At 48.3% G+C, this 16,704-nt stretch overlaps 1 protein-coding gene across 1 annotated transcript in view; it reads right to left on the reverse strand.

Moving 5' to 3' along the window:
- Positions 1–13,878, reverse strand: part of LOC140205489 (oxysterols receptor LXR-alpha-like) — a 74,414-nt gene extending 60,536 nt beyond the window's left edge. Inside the window, exons 1-2 of the mRNA XM_072273102.1 lie at positions 13,847–13,878; positions 6,464–6,666 (exon numbers count right to left, since the gene is read on the reverse strand). Of these exons, the coding sequence (XP_072129203.1) occupies positions 6,464–6,666; positions 13,847–13,859 (216 nt within the window). The 5' untranslated portion in view covers positions 13,860–13,878. The remainder of the gene's footprint in view (positions 1–6,463; positions 6,667–13,846) is intronic.
- Positions 13,879–16,704: the final 2,826 nt, after the last annotated feature.

A 16,704-nucleotide genomic window follows, 5' to 3' on the forward strand; every position in this document is an offset into this window, starting at 1 on the left:
ACGCCTCAGTACTGCCCCTCCCAAGTGTTATACCCCTCAGTACTGCCCCTCCCAAGTGTTATACTCCCTCAGTACTGCCCCTCCCAAGTGTTATACCCCTCAGTACTGCCCCTCCGAAGTGTTATGCTCCCTCAGTACTGCCCCTCCCAAGTGTTATACCCCTCAGTACTGCCCCTCCCAAGTGTTATACCCCTCAGTACTGCCCCCCCAAGTGTTATGCTCCCTCAGTCCTGCCCCTCCCAAGTGTTATACTCCCTCAGTCCTGCCCCTCCCAAGTGTTATACCCCTCAGTACTGCCCCTCCCAAGTGTTATACTCCCTCAGTCCTGCCCCTCCCAAGTGTTATACTCCCTCAGTCCTGCCCCTCCCAAGTGTTATACCCCTCAGTCCTGCCCCTCCCAAGTGTTATACCCCTCAGTACTGCCCCTCCCAAGTGTTATACTCCCTCAGTACTGCCCCTCCCAAGTGTTATACTCCCTCAGTACTGCCCCTCCCAAGTGTTATACCCCTCAGTACTGCCCCTCCCAAGTGTTATACTCCCTCAGTACTGCCCCTCCCAAGTGTTATACTCCCTCAGTACTGCCCCTCCCAAGTGTTATACTCCCTCAGTCCTGCCCCTCCCAAGTGTTATGCCCCTCAGTCCTGCCCCTCCCAAGTGTTATACCCCTCAGTCCTGCCCCTCCCAAGTGTTATACTCCCTCAGTCCTGCCCCTCCCAAGTGTTATACCCCTCAGTCCTGCCCCTCCCAAGTGTTATACCCCTCAGTACTGCCCCTCCCAAGTGTTATACCCCTCAGTACTGCCCCTCCCAAGTGTTATACTCCCTCAGTCCTGCCCCTCCCAAGTGTTATACCCCTCAGTACTGCCCCTCCCAAGTGTTATACTCCCTCAGTACTGCCCCTCCCAAGTGTTATACCCCTCAGTACTGCCCCTCCCAAGTGTTATACCCCTCAGTCCTGCCCCTCCCAAGTGTTATACTCCCTCAGTACTGCCCCTCCCAAGTGTTATACTCCCTCAGTCCTGCCCCTCCCAAGTGTTATACCCCTCAGTACTGCCCCTCCCAAGTGTTATACCCCTCAGTCCTGCCCCTCCCAAGTGTTATACTCCCTCAGTACTGCCCTCCCAAGTGTTATACTCCCTCAGTCCTGCCCCTCCCAAGTGTTATACGCCTCAGTACTGCCCCTCCCAAGTGTTATACCCCTCAGTACTGCCCCTCCCAAGTGTTATACTCCCTCAGTACTGCCCCTCCCAAGTGTTATACCCCTCAGTACTGCCCCTCCGAAGTGTTATGCTCCCTCAGTACTGCCCCTCCCAAGTGTTATACCCCTCAGTACTGCCCCTCCCAAGTGTTATACCCCTCAGTACTGCCCCCCCAAGTGTTATGCTCCCTCAGTCCTGCCCCTCCCAAGTGTTATACTCCCTCAGTCCTGCCCCCCCAAGTGTTATGCTCCCTCAGTACTGCCCCTCCCAAGTGTTATACCCCTCAGTACTGCCCCCCCAAGTGCTATGCTCCCTCAGTCCTGCCCCTCCCAAGTGTTATACTCCCTCAGTCCTGCCCCCCCAAGTGTTATACTCCCTCAGTACTGCCCCTCCCAAGTGTTATACCCCTCAGTACTGCCCCTCCGAAGTGTTATGCTCCCTCAGTACTGCCCCTCCCAAGTGTTATACCCCTCAGTACTGCCCCTCCCAAGTGTTATACCCCTCAGTACTGCCCCCCCAAGTGTTATACCCCTCAGTACTGCCCCCCCAAGTGTTATACTCCCTCAGTCCTGCCCCTCCCAAGTGTTATACTCCCTCAGTACTGCCCCTCCCAAGTGTTATACCCCTCAGTACTGCCCCCCCAAGTGTTATACTCCCTCAGTCCTGCCCCTCCCAAGTGTTATACTCCCTCAGTCCTGCCCCTCCCAAGTGTTATACTCCCTCAGTACTGCCCCTCCCAAGTGTTATACTCCCTCAGTCCTGCCCCTCCCAAGTGTTATACCCCTCAGTCCTGCCCCTCCCAAGTGTTATACCCCTCAGTACTGCCCCTCCCAAGTGTTATAACCCTCAGTCCTGCCCCTCCCCAGTGTTATACTCCCTCAGTCGTGCCCCTCTCAAGTGTTATACCCCTCAGTCCTGCCCCTCCCAAGTGTTATACTCCCTCAGTCCTGCCCCTCCCAAGTGTTATACTCCCTCAGTACTGCCCCTCCCAAGTGTTATACCCCTCAGTCCTGCCCCTCCCAAGTGTTATACCCCTCAGTCCTGCCCCTCCCAAGTGTTATACTCCCTCAGTACTGCCCCTCCCAAGTGTTATACCCCTCAGTCCTGCCCCTCCCAAGTGTTATACTCCCTCAGTCCTGCCCCTCCCAAGTGTTATACCCCTCAGTCCTGCCCCTCCCAAGTGTTATACTCCCTCAGTACTGCCCCTCCCAAGTGTTATACCCCTCAGTCCTGCCCCTCCCAAGTGTTATGCTCCCACAGTCCTGCCCCTCCCAAGTGTTATGCTCCCTCAGTCCTGCCCCTCCCAAGTGTTATACTCCCTCAGTACTGCCCCTCCCAAGTGTTATACTCCCTCAGTCCTGCCCCTCCCAAGTGTTTTCTCCCTCAGTCCTGCCCCTCCCAAGTGTTATACCCCTCAGTACTGCCCCTCCCAAGTGTTATACTCCCTCAGTCCTGCCCCTCTCAAGTGTTATACCCCTCAGTACTGCCCCTCTCAAGTGTTATGCCCCTCAGTCCTGCCCCTCCCAAGTGTTATACCCCTCAGTACTGCCCCTCCCAAGTGTTATACTCCCTCAGTCCTGCCCCTCCCAAGTGTTATACCCCTCAGTACTGCCCCTCCCAAGTGTTATACTCCCTCAGTCCTGCCCCTCCCAAGTGTTATACCCCTCAGTACTGCCCCTCCCAAGTGTTATACTCCCTCAGTCCTGCCCCTCCCAAGTGTTATACTCCCTCAGTCCTGCCCCTCCCAAGTGTTATACCCCTCAGTCCTGCCCCTCCCAAGTGTTATACCCCTCAGTACTGCCCCTCCCAAGTGTTATACTCCCTCAGTACTGCCCCTCCCAAGTGTTATACTCCCTCAGTACTGCCCCTCCCAAGTGTTATACCCCTCAGTACTGCCCCTCCCAAGTGTTATACTCCCTCAGTACTGCCCCTCCCAAGTGTTATACTCCCTCAGTACTGCCCCTCCCAAGTGTTATACTCCCTCAGTCCTGCCCCTCCCAAGTGTTATGCCCCTCAGTCCTGCCCCTCCCAAGTGTTATACCCCTCAGTCCTGCCCCTCCCAAGTGTTATACTCCCTCAGTCCTGCCCCTCCCAAGTGTTATACCCCTCAGTCCTGCCCCTCCCAAGTGTTATACCCCTCAGTACTGCCCCTCCCAAGTGTTATACCCCTCAGTACTGCCCCTCCCAAGTGTTATACTCCCTCAGTCCTGCCCCTCCCAAGTGTTATACCCCTCAGTACTGCCCCTCCCAAGTGTTATACTCCCTCAGTACTGCCCCTCCCAAGTGTTATACCCCTCAGTACTGCCCCTCCCAAGTGTTATACCCCTCAGTCCTGCCCCTCCCAAGTGTTATACTCCCTCAGTACTGCCCCTCCCAAGTGTTATACTCCCTCAGTCCTGCCCCTCCCAAGTGTTATACCCCTCAGTACTGCCCCTCCCAAGTGTTATACCCCTCAGTCCTGCCCCTCCCAAGTGTTATACTCCCTCAGTACTGCCCTCCCAAGTGTTATACTCCCTCAGTCCTGCCCCTCCCAAGTGTTATACGCCTCAGTACTGCCCCTCCCAAGTGTTATACCCCTCAGTACTGCCCCTCCCAAGTGTTATACTCCCTCAGTACTGCCCCTCCCAAGTGTTATACCCCTCAGTACTGCCCCTCCGAAGTGTTATGCTCCCTCAGTACTGCCCCTCCCAAGTGTTATACCCCTCAGTACTGCCCCTCCCAAGTGTTATACCCCTCAGTACTGCCCCCCCAAGTGTTATGCTCCCTCAGTCCTGCCCCTCCCAAGTGTTATACTCCCTCAGTCCTGCCCCCCCAAGTGTTATGCTCCCTCAGTACTGCCCCTCCCAAGTGTTATACCCCTCAGTACTGCCCCCCCAAGTGTTATGCTCCCTCAGTCCTGCCCCTCCCAAGTGTTATACTCCCTCAGTCCTGCCCCCCCAAGTGTTATACTCCCTCAGTACTGCCCCTCCCAAGTGTTATACCCCTCAGTACTGCCCCTCCGAAGTGTTATGCTCCCTCAGTACTGCCCCTCCCAAGTGTTATACCCCTCAGTACTGCCCCTCCCAAGTGTTATACCCCTCAGTACTGCCCCCCCAAGTGTTATACCCCTCAGTACTGCCCCCCCAAGTGTTATACTCCCTCAGTCCTGCCCCTCCCAAGTGTTATACTCCCTCAGTACTGCCCCTCCCAAGTGTTATACCCCTCAGTACTGCCCCCCCAAGTGTTATACTCCCTCAGTCCTGCCCCTCCCAAGTGTTATACTCCCTCAGTCCTGCCCCTCCCAAGTGTTATACTCCCTCAGTACTGCCCCTCCCAAGTGTTATACTCCCTCAGTCCTGCCCCTCCCAAGTGTTATACCCCTCAGTCCTGCCCCTCCCAAGTGTTATACCCCTCAGTACTGCCCCTCCCAAGTGTTATAACCCTCAGTCCTGCCCCTCCCCAGTGTTATACTCCCTCAGTCGTGCCCCTCTCAAGTGTTATACCCCTCAGTCCTGCCCCTCCCAAGTGTTATACTCCCTCAGTCCTGCCCCTCTCAAGTGTTATACCCCTCAGTCCTGCCCCTCCCAAGTGTTATACCCCTCAGTACTGCCCCTCCCAAGTGTTATACTCCCTCAGTCCTGCCCCTCCCAAGTGTTATACTCCCTCAGTCCTGCCCCTCCCAAGTGTTATACTCCCTCAGTACTGCCCCTCCCAAGTGTTATACCCCTCAGTACTGCCCCCCCAAGTGTTATACTCCCTCAGTCCTGCCCCTCCCAAGTGTTATACCCCTCAGTCCTGCCCCTCTCAAGTGTTATACTCCCTCAGTCCTGCCCCTCCCAAGTGTTATACTCCCTCAGTCCTGCCCCTCCCAAGTGTTATACTCCCTCAGTACTGCCCCTCCCAAGTGTTATACTCCCTCAGTCCTGCCCCTCCCAAGTGTTATACTCCTCAGTACTGCCCCTCCCAAGTGTTATACCCCTCAGTCCTGCCGCTCCCAAGTGTTATACTCCCTCAGTCCTGCCCCTCCCGTGTTATACTCCCTCAGTACTGCCCCCCCAAGTGTTATACTCCCTCAGTACTGCCCCCCCAAGTGTTATACTCCCTCAGTACTGCCCCTCCCAAGTGTTATACTCCCTCAGTCCTGCCCCTCCCAAGTGTTATACCCCTCAGTACTGCCCCTCTCAAGTGTTATACTCCCTCAGTCCTGCCCCTCCGAAGTGTTATACTCCCTCAGTACTGCCCCTCCCAAGTGTTATACCCCTCAGTACTGCCCCTCCCAAGTGTTATACTCCCTCAGTACTGCCCCTCTCAAGTGTTATACTCCCTCAGTCCTGCCCCTCCCAAGTGTTATACTCCCTCAGTACTGCCCCTCCCAAGTTTTATACTCCCTCAGTCCTGCCCCTCCCAAGTGTTATACCCCTCAGTACTGCCCCTCCCAAGTGTTATACCCCTCAGTACTGCCCCTCTCAAGTGTTATACTCCCTCAGTACTGCCCCTCCCAAGTGTTATACCCCTCAGTACTGCCCCTCTCAAGTGTTATACCCCTCAGTACTGCCCCTCTCAAGTGTTATACCCCTCAGTCCTGCCCCTCCCAAGTGTTATACCCCTCAGTACTGCCCCTCCCAAGTGTTATACCCCTCAGTCCTGCCCCTCCCAAGTGTTATACTCCCTCAGTACTGCCCCTCTCAAGTGTTATACTCCCTCAGTCCTGCCCCTCCCAAGTGTTATACTCCCTCAGTCCTGCCTCTCCCAAGTGTTATACCCCTCAGTACTGCCCCTCCCAAATGTTATGCTCCCTCAGTCTTGCCCCGCCCACAATTTAGTAATCCTTCAGTTCTTCTCCACTCAGAACTGCACTGTTACCCAGTACTACCTTTTCCACAGTACGACACTCCCTCAGTGCTGTCTCTCCCAAAGAGCAACACTTCCTCTGTATGCTCCTCCGATACTCTGACGCTCCATTACTGTCCTGCCACAATGTGACACTCCCTCGGTAATTCACCTCTCACAGCACACTGTTATCCAAACACACCTCTCCCGCAGTGGGACACTCCCTCGGCCCCGCCCCTCCCGCAGTGTGGGGTCAGAATGGATTACTCTCGCACTGTTTTGCAATGGAATGCGAGCACCAAATTTAAGCAGCTTGTAAGAGATCCATCACTGACGTTGACCAGTGACGTAAGTAAATTCAGTCACTCTATATCATTAGTCCTCTGCCATGCTGAGGTTTTATGCCTCTGTTTTTCTTCTGTCTTCATTTTAGAGAGCTGCTCCCACAAAACTTACGGTTACTTGCAATTGGTCACTGAAGGATCGCTTGTTGCACTGTTGCTGCGCGGTGACCAATCTGCTGATCATCTCGACTTGAGACATGTTGAGCTTGGGAATGTCCCAGCCAGACAGGGATCTTGGGACCTTCACTGCTTTCATCACTTCCTCCTCCAGCTTCTTCATCTTCTTCCGTCGAATCTGTTCTTCTGACAGAACACCTGGAGGTAAATGTGAATGTTGGTGTCGATCCAGAACTGAACATGTAATCTCAGTGACTCACTCACAAATAGTTATTAACACAGAACCATACAGCACAGGAACAGTCCCATGTTGTCAAATTAAACCAACTCACTTCCGCCTGCGCAAAACCCACATTCTCCCACTTCTAGCATATTTATGTGTCTATCTAAAAGCCTCTTAGATGCCTTTATTGCAGATGCTTTCACCACCTTCCTTGGCAGCCTATTCTAGACACTCAACACTCTTCCAGAGAAAACAACCCCAGGTTTGTCCAAGCTCTTGCTATATCTCATACATAGAACATAGAATAATACAGCACAAGATGTTGTGCCAAACCAACTAAAAAGTACATCAAGAAACACCCAAACACCAACCCCTCCTACCTACACAATGTCCATGTCACTCCACCTTCCTTATAGTTGTGTGCCTATCTAAATGACTCTTAAAGTGTCTAATGTATTTTCCTTTACCACCGTACCAGGCAGAGTATTCCAGGCATACACCATTCTCTGAGTTAAAAAATTACCTCTCACATCCCCTTTGAACCTACACTCTCTCACCTTCAATGCATGCCCTCTGGTATTAGACATTTCTACCTGAAGAAAATGATACTCCCTGTCCACTCCATCTATGCCCCTCATAATCTTATAACCCTCTATCAGATCTCCCCTCTGCCTCCACCACTCCAGAGAAAACAACCCAAGTTTACCCAGCCTCTCATAATAGCACATGCCCTCTAAACCAGGCAGCAAACCTCTTCTGCACCCTTTCCAAAGCCTCAGCATCCTTCCTATAGTGGGGTGACCAGAACTGTAAGTACTACTCCAGATGTGGCCCAACTAGAGTTTTATGAAGTTGCAGCATAACCTCTTGACTTCTGAACTCAATGCCCTGACTAATAAAAGCAAGCTTTCCGTAAGCCTTCTTAATCACCCTATTGACCTGTGTAGCCATTTTCAAGGAGCAATGAACTTGGATCACAAATTTATACCTTTCTGTACCTTTTCCAAAGTCCACATCCTTCTACGAATGGGTTCATAAGATATTGGAGCAGAATTAGACCATTTGGCTTATCGAGTCTGCTCAGTCATTTGATCATGGCTAATCCATTTCTCTCTCAACCCCATTCTCCTGACTTCTCCCTGCAACCTTTCACACCCTGATTTATCAAGAATCTATCAACCTCTGGCTTTAAATACACTCAATGTCCTGGTCTCCACAGTAGCCTGTGGCAACAAATTCTACAGGTTCACCACCATTTGGCTAAAAAAAAATTCCTCCTCATCTCTGTTCTAAATGGATGGTCCTCTGGTCCTAGACTCTCACTATAGGAAACAACCTCTCCACATCTACTCTATCTAGGCATTTCACTATTTGATAGGTTTCAATGAGATCCTCCCTCAGTTTTATTTAAATTCCAGTGAATACAGGCCCAGAGCCATCAAATGCTCCTCATTTAGTAAGCATTTCAATCCCAGAATCCTTTTCATGAGCCTCCTTTATACCCTTTCCAATGTTAACACATTTTTTCTTAGATAAGGGTCCAAAAGTGCTCTCAATACTCCAAGCAAGGACTCACCAGTGCTTTATAAAGTTTCAACATAACATCCTTGTTCTTATACTCTACTCCTCTTGAAATGAATGTTCATATCACATTTGGCTTCCTCACCACAGACCCCACCTGCAAAAGGGCTCAAATCCCTTTGCACCTCAGATTTTAAAATTTTCTCATCATTTGGAAAATAGACTAAGCTTTTATTCCTTCTAACAAAGTGTATGACCATGCACTTCCCAACACTATATTCCATCTGCCACTTCTTTGTCCAATCTCCTAGTCCTTCTGCAGCCTCCTTGTTTCCACAACTCTTCTTGCCCCTTCACCCATTTTTATATCGCCTGCAAATGTGGCCGCAAAGCCATCATTTCATCATGTAAATTACTGACATACGATGTAAGAGGAAGCAATCCCCTGTGGAGTACCATTAGTCACCGGCAGCCAAGCAGAAATGCCCCTTCTTCCCACTCCTTGCTTCCTGACAATCAGCCAATGCTCTATCCATGCCAGTATCTTTCCTGTAGTACCATGGACTCCTATCTTGTGAAGCAGCTTCATGTGGCACCTTTTCAAAGGCCTTTTGAAAATCCAAGTACACAACATTAACTGGTTCTCTTTTTTCTATCCTGCTTCTTATTTCCTCAAAGAATCCCAATAGATTTCTCAGACAAGATTTTCCCTTGAGGAACCAAGCTGACATTGGCCCATTTTGTCATGTGACTCCAGGTACCCCGAAACCTCATTCTTAACATTCAACTCCAACATCTTCCCAAGCACTGAGGTCAGGAAACTGGCCTCCAATTTCCTTTCTTCTGCCTCCCTCCCTTCTTGAAGAGTGGAATGACATTTGCAAATTTTCAGTCCTCCAGAACCATGCCAGAATCTAGTGATTTTTGAAAGAGAGTTTCCAATGCCTCCACAATCTTTTTAGCTTCCTCTTACAAAACCCTTGGGTGTAGTCCATTTGGTCCAGGTGACTCTTATCTACCTTCAGACCTTTCAGTTTCCCAAGCACCATCCCCCGAGTAATACCAACTGTACTCACTTCTGCCCACTAACATACTCAGACAATTGGCATACTGCTATTGTCTTCCACAGTGAAGACTGATGCTAAATACTTATTCAGTTCATCTGCCATTTCCTTGTCCCCCATTATTACCTCTCTAAAGTAATTTTCCAGCGGTCTGAGATCTACTCTCACCTCTCTTTTACTCTTTATATATCTGGAAAAATCTTTTGGCATCCTCTTTGATATTATAAGCTAGCTTACCTTAATATTTCATCTTTTTGTTACTTGTGGCTTTTTAGTTGCCTCCTGTTAGTTTTTAAAAGCTTCACAATCCTCTAACTTCCTATTAATTGTTGCTCTATTATATGCCCTCTTTTTGTTTTTATGTTGCATTGACTTCCATTGTCAACCACACTTGCATCATCCTGCCTTTAGAATTTTTCTTTAGGACATATCTATCCTGCGCCTTCCAAATTATTCCCAGAAATTCCAGCCATTACTGCTCTGCCATCATCTCTGCTGGTGTCCCCTTCCTATCAACTTTGGCCAGCTCCTCTCTCATGCCTCTGTAATTCCCTTTACACCACTGTAATACTGATATATCTGACTGAAGGAAGTAGTTGGAGAGATTGCAGAAGCATTAACAATGATCATTCAAAATCGATAGATTCTGGCATTGTACCAGATGACTGAAAAATTGCAAATGTTACTCCTCTATTTAAGAAGGGTGGGAGGCATCAGAAAGGAAACTATAGACCTATTAACCTGATATCAGTGGTTGGGAAGTTGTTGGAACTTGTTAGGGATGAGATTACGGACTACCTGGAGGAACATGACAAGACAGACCAAAGCCAGCATGGTTTCCTGAAAGGGAGATCCTGCCTGACTAACCTATTATAATTTTTTGAAGAAATTACAAGCAGGGTAGACAAAGGAGATGCAGTAGATGTGGTGTACTTGGATTTTCAGAAGGCTTTTGACAAGGTGTCACACATGAGGCTGCTTAGCAAGATAAGAACCCATAAAATTACAGGGAAGTTCCTAGCATGGGTGGAGCATTGGCTGGTCGGCAGAAAACAGAGACTGGGAGTAAAGGGATCCTACTCTGACTGGCTGCCAGTTACCAGTGGAGTTCCACAGGAGTCAGTGTTGGGACCGCTGCTTTTTATGATGTATGTCAATGATTTGGACTAATGGATTAGAGGATTTGTGGCTAAATTTGCCAATGATACAAAGATAGGTGGAGGAGCGGGTAGTGTTGAGGAAGCAGAGAGCCTGCAGAGAGACTTAGATAGTGTAGTAGAATGGGCAAAGAAGTGGCAAATGAACTACAATGTTGGAAAATGTAAGGTCATGCACTTTGGTGAAAAAAAGAAATAAATTAGCAGACTATTATTTAGATGGGAAGAGAATTCAAACTGCAGATATGCAAAGGGACTTGGGAGTCCTTGTGCAGGATACCCTAAAGGTTAACCTCCAGGTTGAGTCGGTGGTGAAGAAGGCGAATGCAATGTTGGCATTCATTTCTAGAGATATAGAATATAGGAGCAGGATGTGATGTGATGTTGAGGCTCTATAAGGCACTCGTGAGACTGCAAGGATATGCTGACATTGGAGAAGGTTCAGAGAAGATTCACAAGAATGATTCCAGGAATGAAAGGGTTACCGTATGAGGAACATCTGGCAGCTCTTGGCCTGTATTCCCTGGAGTTCAGGAGAATGAGGGGGATCGCACAGAAACATTCCGAATGTTAAAAGGTCTGAACAGATTAGATATGGCAAAGTCATTTCCCATGGTAGGGGAATCTAGGACAAGAGGGCACGACTTCAGGATTGAAGGACGTCCATTTAGAACAGAGATCCGGAGAAATTACTTTAGCGAGAGGGTGGTAAATCTGTGGAATGTTTTGCCACGAGCGGCTGTGGAGGCCAAGTCACTGGGTGCATTTAAGGCAGAGATGGATAGGTTCTTGATTAGCCAGGGCATCAAAGGGTATGGGGTAAAGGTGGGGAGTGGGGATGACTGGAAAAATTGGATCAGCCCTTGATTGAATGGCAGAGAAGACTTGATGGGCTGAATGGCCTACTTCTGCTCCTATATCTTATGGTCTTATTATGATCACTATCTCCTAAGGCTTCCTTTATCTGAAGCTCCCTAATCAAACCAGGTTCATTACGCAACACTCGATCCAGAACAGCTCATTGCTTAGTGGGCCCACCCACAAGTTGATCTAAAAATCTATTAGTTAGGCATTCTACAAATTCTCTCTCATGGGATCCAAAATTAACACCAACCTGATTTTCCCAATCTGCCTGCATATTGAAATCTCCCATGATATTGTCCTTTTTAAATGCATTTTATATCCCTTTATAATTCATAGCCCACATCCTGACAACTGTTCGAAGTCTCGTATATAACTTCTAATAGGGTCCTTTTACTCCTGCAGTTCCTTAACTCTACTCACAATGATTCTATATCTTCCAACCTTATGTCACCTCTATCTGAGGATTTGATTTAAATGTTTACCAACAGAACCATCTCACCCTCTGTCTGTCCTTTTTGATACCATGTGTATCCTTGGATGCTGAGTTCTCAACTATAACTTCTTTCAGCCACAACTCAGTGATGCCCACAATGTCATACCTGCCAATCTCTAACTGCACTACAAGATCAACTATCTACCTTATTCCGTATACTGTGTGTATTCTAATATAACATCTTTGGTCCTGTATCCGTCACTCTTTTCGATTTTGTCCCCATGTTACACTGCAACTCATCCCACTGACTGCAATTTTGCCCTATCATCTGCCTGTCCTTCCTGGCAGCCTCACTACACACTGCTTCCACTTCTATACCAACTGCCCCATCCTCAGCCCTATCACTCAGTTTCCCACCCCTCGGCAAATCAGGTTAAACCCTCCCCCACAATTCTAGCAAACCTGCCCACAAAGATATTGATCCACCCCCTCCCCACCAGGTTCATGTGAAACCCATCTCTTTTATACAGGTCGTACCTTTCCTAGAAGAGATCCCAATGATCCAGAAATCTGCCCCCTGCACCAGTTCCTCCGACACACATTCATCTGCCAAATCATCCTATTCTTGCCCTCACTGGTGCGTGGCACAGGCAGCAATCCAGAGACTACTACCCTCGAAGTCCTGTTTTTCAGCTTTCTGCCTAGCTCCCTAAATTTGCTCTTCAGGACCTCTTCCCTTTTCCTACCTATGCCATTGGTGCTAACATGTACCAAGACCTCTGTCTGCTCACCTTCCCCCTTTAGAATGCTGTGGACCTAATCTGAGACCATAAGACCATAAGATATAGGAGCAGAATTAGGCCATTTGGCCCATCGAGTCTGCTCCACCATTTCAGCATGACTGATCCAATTTTCCTCTCAGCCCCAAACTCCTGCCTTCTCTTCACGCCCTGGTGCTGGCACCTGGGAGGGAACATACCATCTGGGTGTCTCTATCGTGTCTACTCCTCTAACTATGAAATCCTCTATCACAACTGCAGCACTCTTCACCTCTCTTCTCATCTGAGCCAATTGGCGTGGTATGTACCACTGGGGTGACCTGAATTTTACACAATACTCCGTACAGCCTAAGTAAGGTTTTAAACAGCTTCCACATGACTTCCTGGCTCTTGTACTCAATAGCCCAACCAGTTAAGGCAAGCATGTCATACGCTTTTTTAAATCACCCTATCCATTAATGTGGACACTCTTGGACCCAAAGATCTCTCTGTACGTCCATGGTGTTAAAGGTCCTGCTATTAAATGTATACTCTCCTCGACATTTGACCTCCCAACGTGTAACACCTCATGCTTGCCTGGGTTAAACTCCATCTGCCGTCTCTCCGCCCACATGATTTATATCCTGCTCTTCAGTGATGGGTCCTCCCTCACAGAAATTCTGGAACATGAGTCATTGGCTCTGAATTCTTCTCCCTTAGAAAGATGTCAATACACTGAGTAACACACACACAATGCTGGAGGAACTCAGCAGGACAGGCAGCATCTATGGAGGGAAATAAACAGTCAACGTTTCAGGATGACACTCTTCATCAGGACTGGAAAGGAAAGAAGTAAACGCCCGAATAAAATAAAAAGGTGAGGGAAAGGGGAGGAGTACAATCTGAGGAGTACAATCATGAGACCAGATGAGAGAGTGGGAATGATGGGAGATAATTAGTGGAAGAGGTAAAGGGCTAAAGAAGAAGTAATCAGATCAGAGAGGACAGTGGACCATGGGAGAAAAGAAAGGAAGCAGAAAGACTCATTTGCATTTGACAAAGCATGTCTAACAAACTGACTGGTGTTCTAATGACTATACCTTAAGGAGATATTTGCATCCTGGCAGCTTTGCTACCTTTATTTTAGGGAGATATTGTCACTGTCATTTTTTAAAAATCGCTCCTCTGCCTTTGGTAGATGAATACTAAATGGCATTACTTTCCCCATCTATTTAATGGTAATTTCCTCAGGTAAAATCAAAGCATTGCATCTTTCAGAAGATCCCATTCTATCTGCAGACAGTTCAGAGAGTTACAAAGCTCCCTGGGTCTAATATTGTCCCCTTTTATAAACTTACATTGCTCCAACATTCCCGCCTGCCGACACTTCCGGAGCCGACAATCTTGGCACTTTCTCCGCATGTAGAGGTCCATTTCACACTTGCCACCATTCTTGCAAGAATACTGCGCACTCTTGATTACGCTCCGCCGAAAGAATCCCTTGCAGCCCTCACAGCTGAGCACATTGTAGTGGAAGCCAGAGGCTTTGTCCCCACACACGCTGCACACCTCGTTTCCCAGCATCTTCGGAGCCGGTCCCTTCTTCCTCTTCACAGCATGCTGCCCCACTGATGGGAGGACACAGCACAGGGGCAGAGTAAGTGAAAAGATGGCAAGTGGGATAGAACTGCCCTCAGCCTGTGAGAGTTTTGCATGCTGTGAATGCACATACTGTTATTTATTCATATCACTCCCTAATGGCTGATGGTGAGATGATTAACCGACTGCCAGTAAGACCATAAAACTCAAGACGTAGGAACAGATTTAGGCCATTGAGCTCATTGAGTCTGCTCCACCATTCCATCACGGCTGATTTATTATCCCACTCAACCCCATTCTCCTGCCGACTCCCTTTAACCTTTGACACCCTGACTAATCAAGAACTTAGCAACCTCCACTTTAGATATAACCAATGATGTGGCATTCACAGCAGTCTGCGGCAATGACTCTCCACACACTGGCTAAAGAACTTCCTCCTCATCTCTGTTCTAAAGGGCCATCCTGTATTCTGAGGCTGTGCCCTCTGATCGTAAACTTTCACACTCTAGGAAACATCCTCTACACATCCTCTCTGTATTTCAATATTCGATAGGTTTCAATGAGAACCCCCCTCATTATTCTAGAATCCCAGAGACATCAAACACTCCTCATATGCTGAACTTTTCAAACTCGGGATCATTCTCCTGGACATTCTGTGGACCCTCTCCACTACCAGCACATCCACCCATGAATATTGACATGATTTGCAGCTCAGCCCATCCCTCTCTCCTGCTAGTTAATTCCACCTTTCCTTCCCATTAAAAACCTACACACACGGATTACCCATATCCCATGTTGATCCTTTACAAACACAATTCACCTAATAAACTGCTTCAAAAGCCATCTGTGAAGGTATGGAATATGGGTAATCCGTGTGTGTAGGTGTGGGATATGGGTAATCCATGTGTGAAGGTGTGGGATATGGGTACTCCGTGTGTGAAGGGGTGGGATATGGGTAATCCATGTGTGAAGGTGTGGGATATTGGTCATCCGCGTGTGAAGGGGTGGGATATGGGTCATCCGCGTGTCAAGTGGTGGGACAGGGGTAGTCCATGTGCCAAGGGGTGGGACGCGGGTCGTCCGCGTGGCAAGGGGTGGGACGCGGGTCGTCCGTGTGCCAAGGGGTGGGACACGCGTAATCCATGTGCCAAGGGGTGGGACAGGGGTAATCCGCGTGTGAGCAGGTGGGATATGGGTAATCCGTGTGTGAAGGTGTGGGATGTGGGTAATCCGCGTGTGAGCGGGTGGTATATGGATAATCCGTGTGTGAAGGGGTGGGATATGGGCAATCCGTGGGAGAAGGTGCATGATCTGCATACAGTGTTCCATGTGTGAATGTGTGGGATCTAGGTAGGATTCATCATGAATATTTTGTAGTTGTCTATCCAAGAGGGAGGGCTGATGTACAAGGTAATTGTGACACATGGATGGCTTAAACAAAATAAGAATGGAAATATTAAATAACAGTGTGTCTTTAAAATGGATATATCTCCTGACTCAGAAGAAATACATCCCAGGCTCCTGAAAAAAGGAAGGACGCTGCTGAGGTAGTGACAATATTTTTTGGTTATTTCCAGATACAAGAGCAGTGGCAGCAGAATGGAAGGCTGCTGACAGTGTGCCATTGCTTAAAGAGGTAGGAAAGGATCAAACACATTATTACTGGCCAATAAGTTGAACTTTAGTCAAAGGAACAGTATTGGTATTTATTCTTGTGGACAATTTAAAAGTATAGAGAAAGCAGGATGAGCTTTCTTTGTCAGATGAACATCAAAGCATTGAAACATACAGTGAAATACATGTCCGAGGACAGCCCACAGATGTCAAGACACTTGCAGCATCCACGTAGCATCACTGACCCAACAGAACATCTCTGGAATCTGAGAGGACATGGAGCAGCTGAGTAAACCCACGTGCTCACGGAGTGAAAGTAAAACGGCCTTGCAGATGCGGTGGGGATTGAATCGAAATGGTGAACGTGGCTCTGTCACACAACTGCACTACCTGCTGCACCACCGTGCCTCCCTTTAGGGCCGACATTAATGACATTAATTTCAGCCAGATCATGCACCAAAATCTTTATTGTTTACAATTTATATTAATAATTCGGAGGCAGCTAGAAATGTAAGTGTTCCAGGCTTGCCAACGAGAAAAAAATAAGTGGAAGGCCATACTGGATTAGGATAACATAACTCTGCAGTCAGATTTAGATATAGACTGAGTGGGCAAACATTTGGCACATAGCTTAATCTGGGGAAATGTGAAGTCATGCACCGGTGTTAGGAATTAAATGATATTATTATCTCAGAGGAGAGAAACTGTGAATGAGTGAAGCTGAGAACGACTGAAGTGTTCTAGTACATGAATTATAATGTAGTGGTAGTTAAGCAGGCAGATGGCATTCTGACCTTTATTGCTTGGGTTTGGAGTTTGGGAGGCTTTGTTTCAATTACAGAAGATGTTGGTGAGGCCACACCTGGAATACTGTGCACAGTTTGGTTTGTCTTAAAAAAATCTGTAGCACTGGAGGCAGGCGAGAGGGGATATTCAAGGCTAATTCTCGGGGTGACAGGGTTACTTTATCTAAAGCAGCTGAACAGTTTGGATCTGTACTTCA

This window comes from Mobula birostris, chromosome 11 (genome assembly GCF_030028105.1).
Source record: "Mobula birostris isolate sMobBir1 chromosome 11, sMobBir1.hap1, whole genome shotgun sequence".
NCBI classification, from domain to species: domain Eukaryota; kingdom Metazoa; phylum Chordata; class Chondrichthyes; order Myliobatiformes; family Myliobatidae; genus Mobula; species Mobula birostris.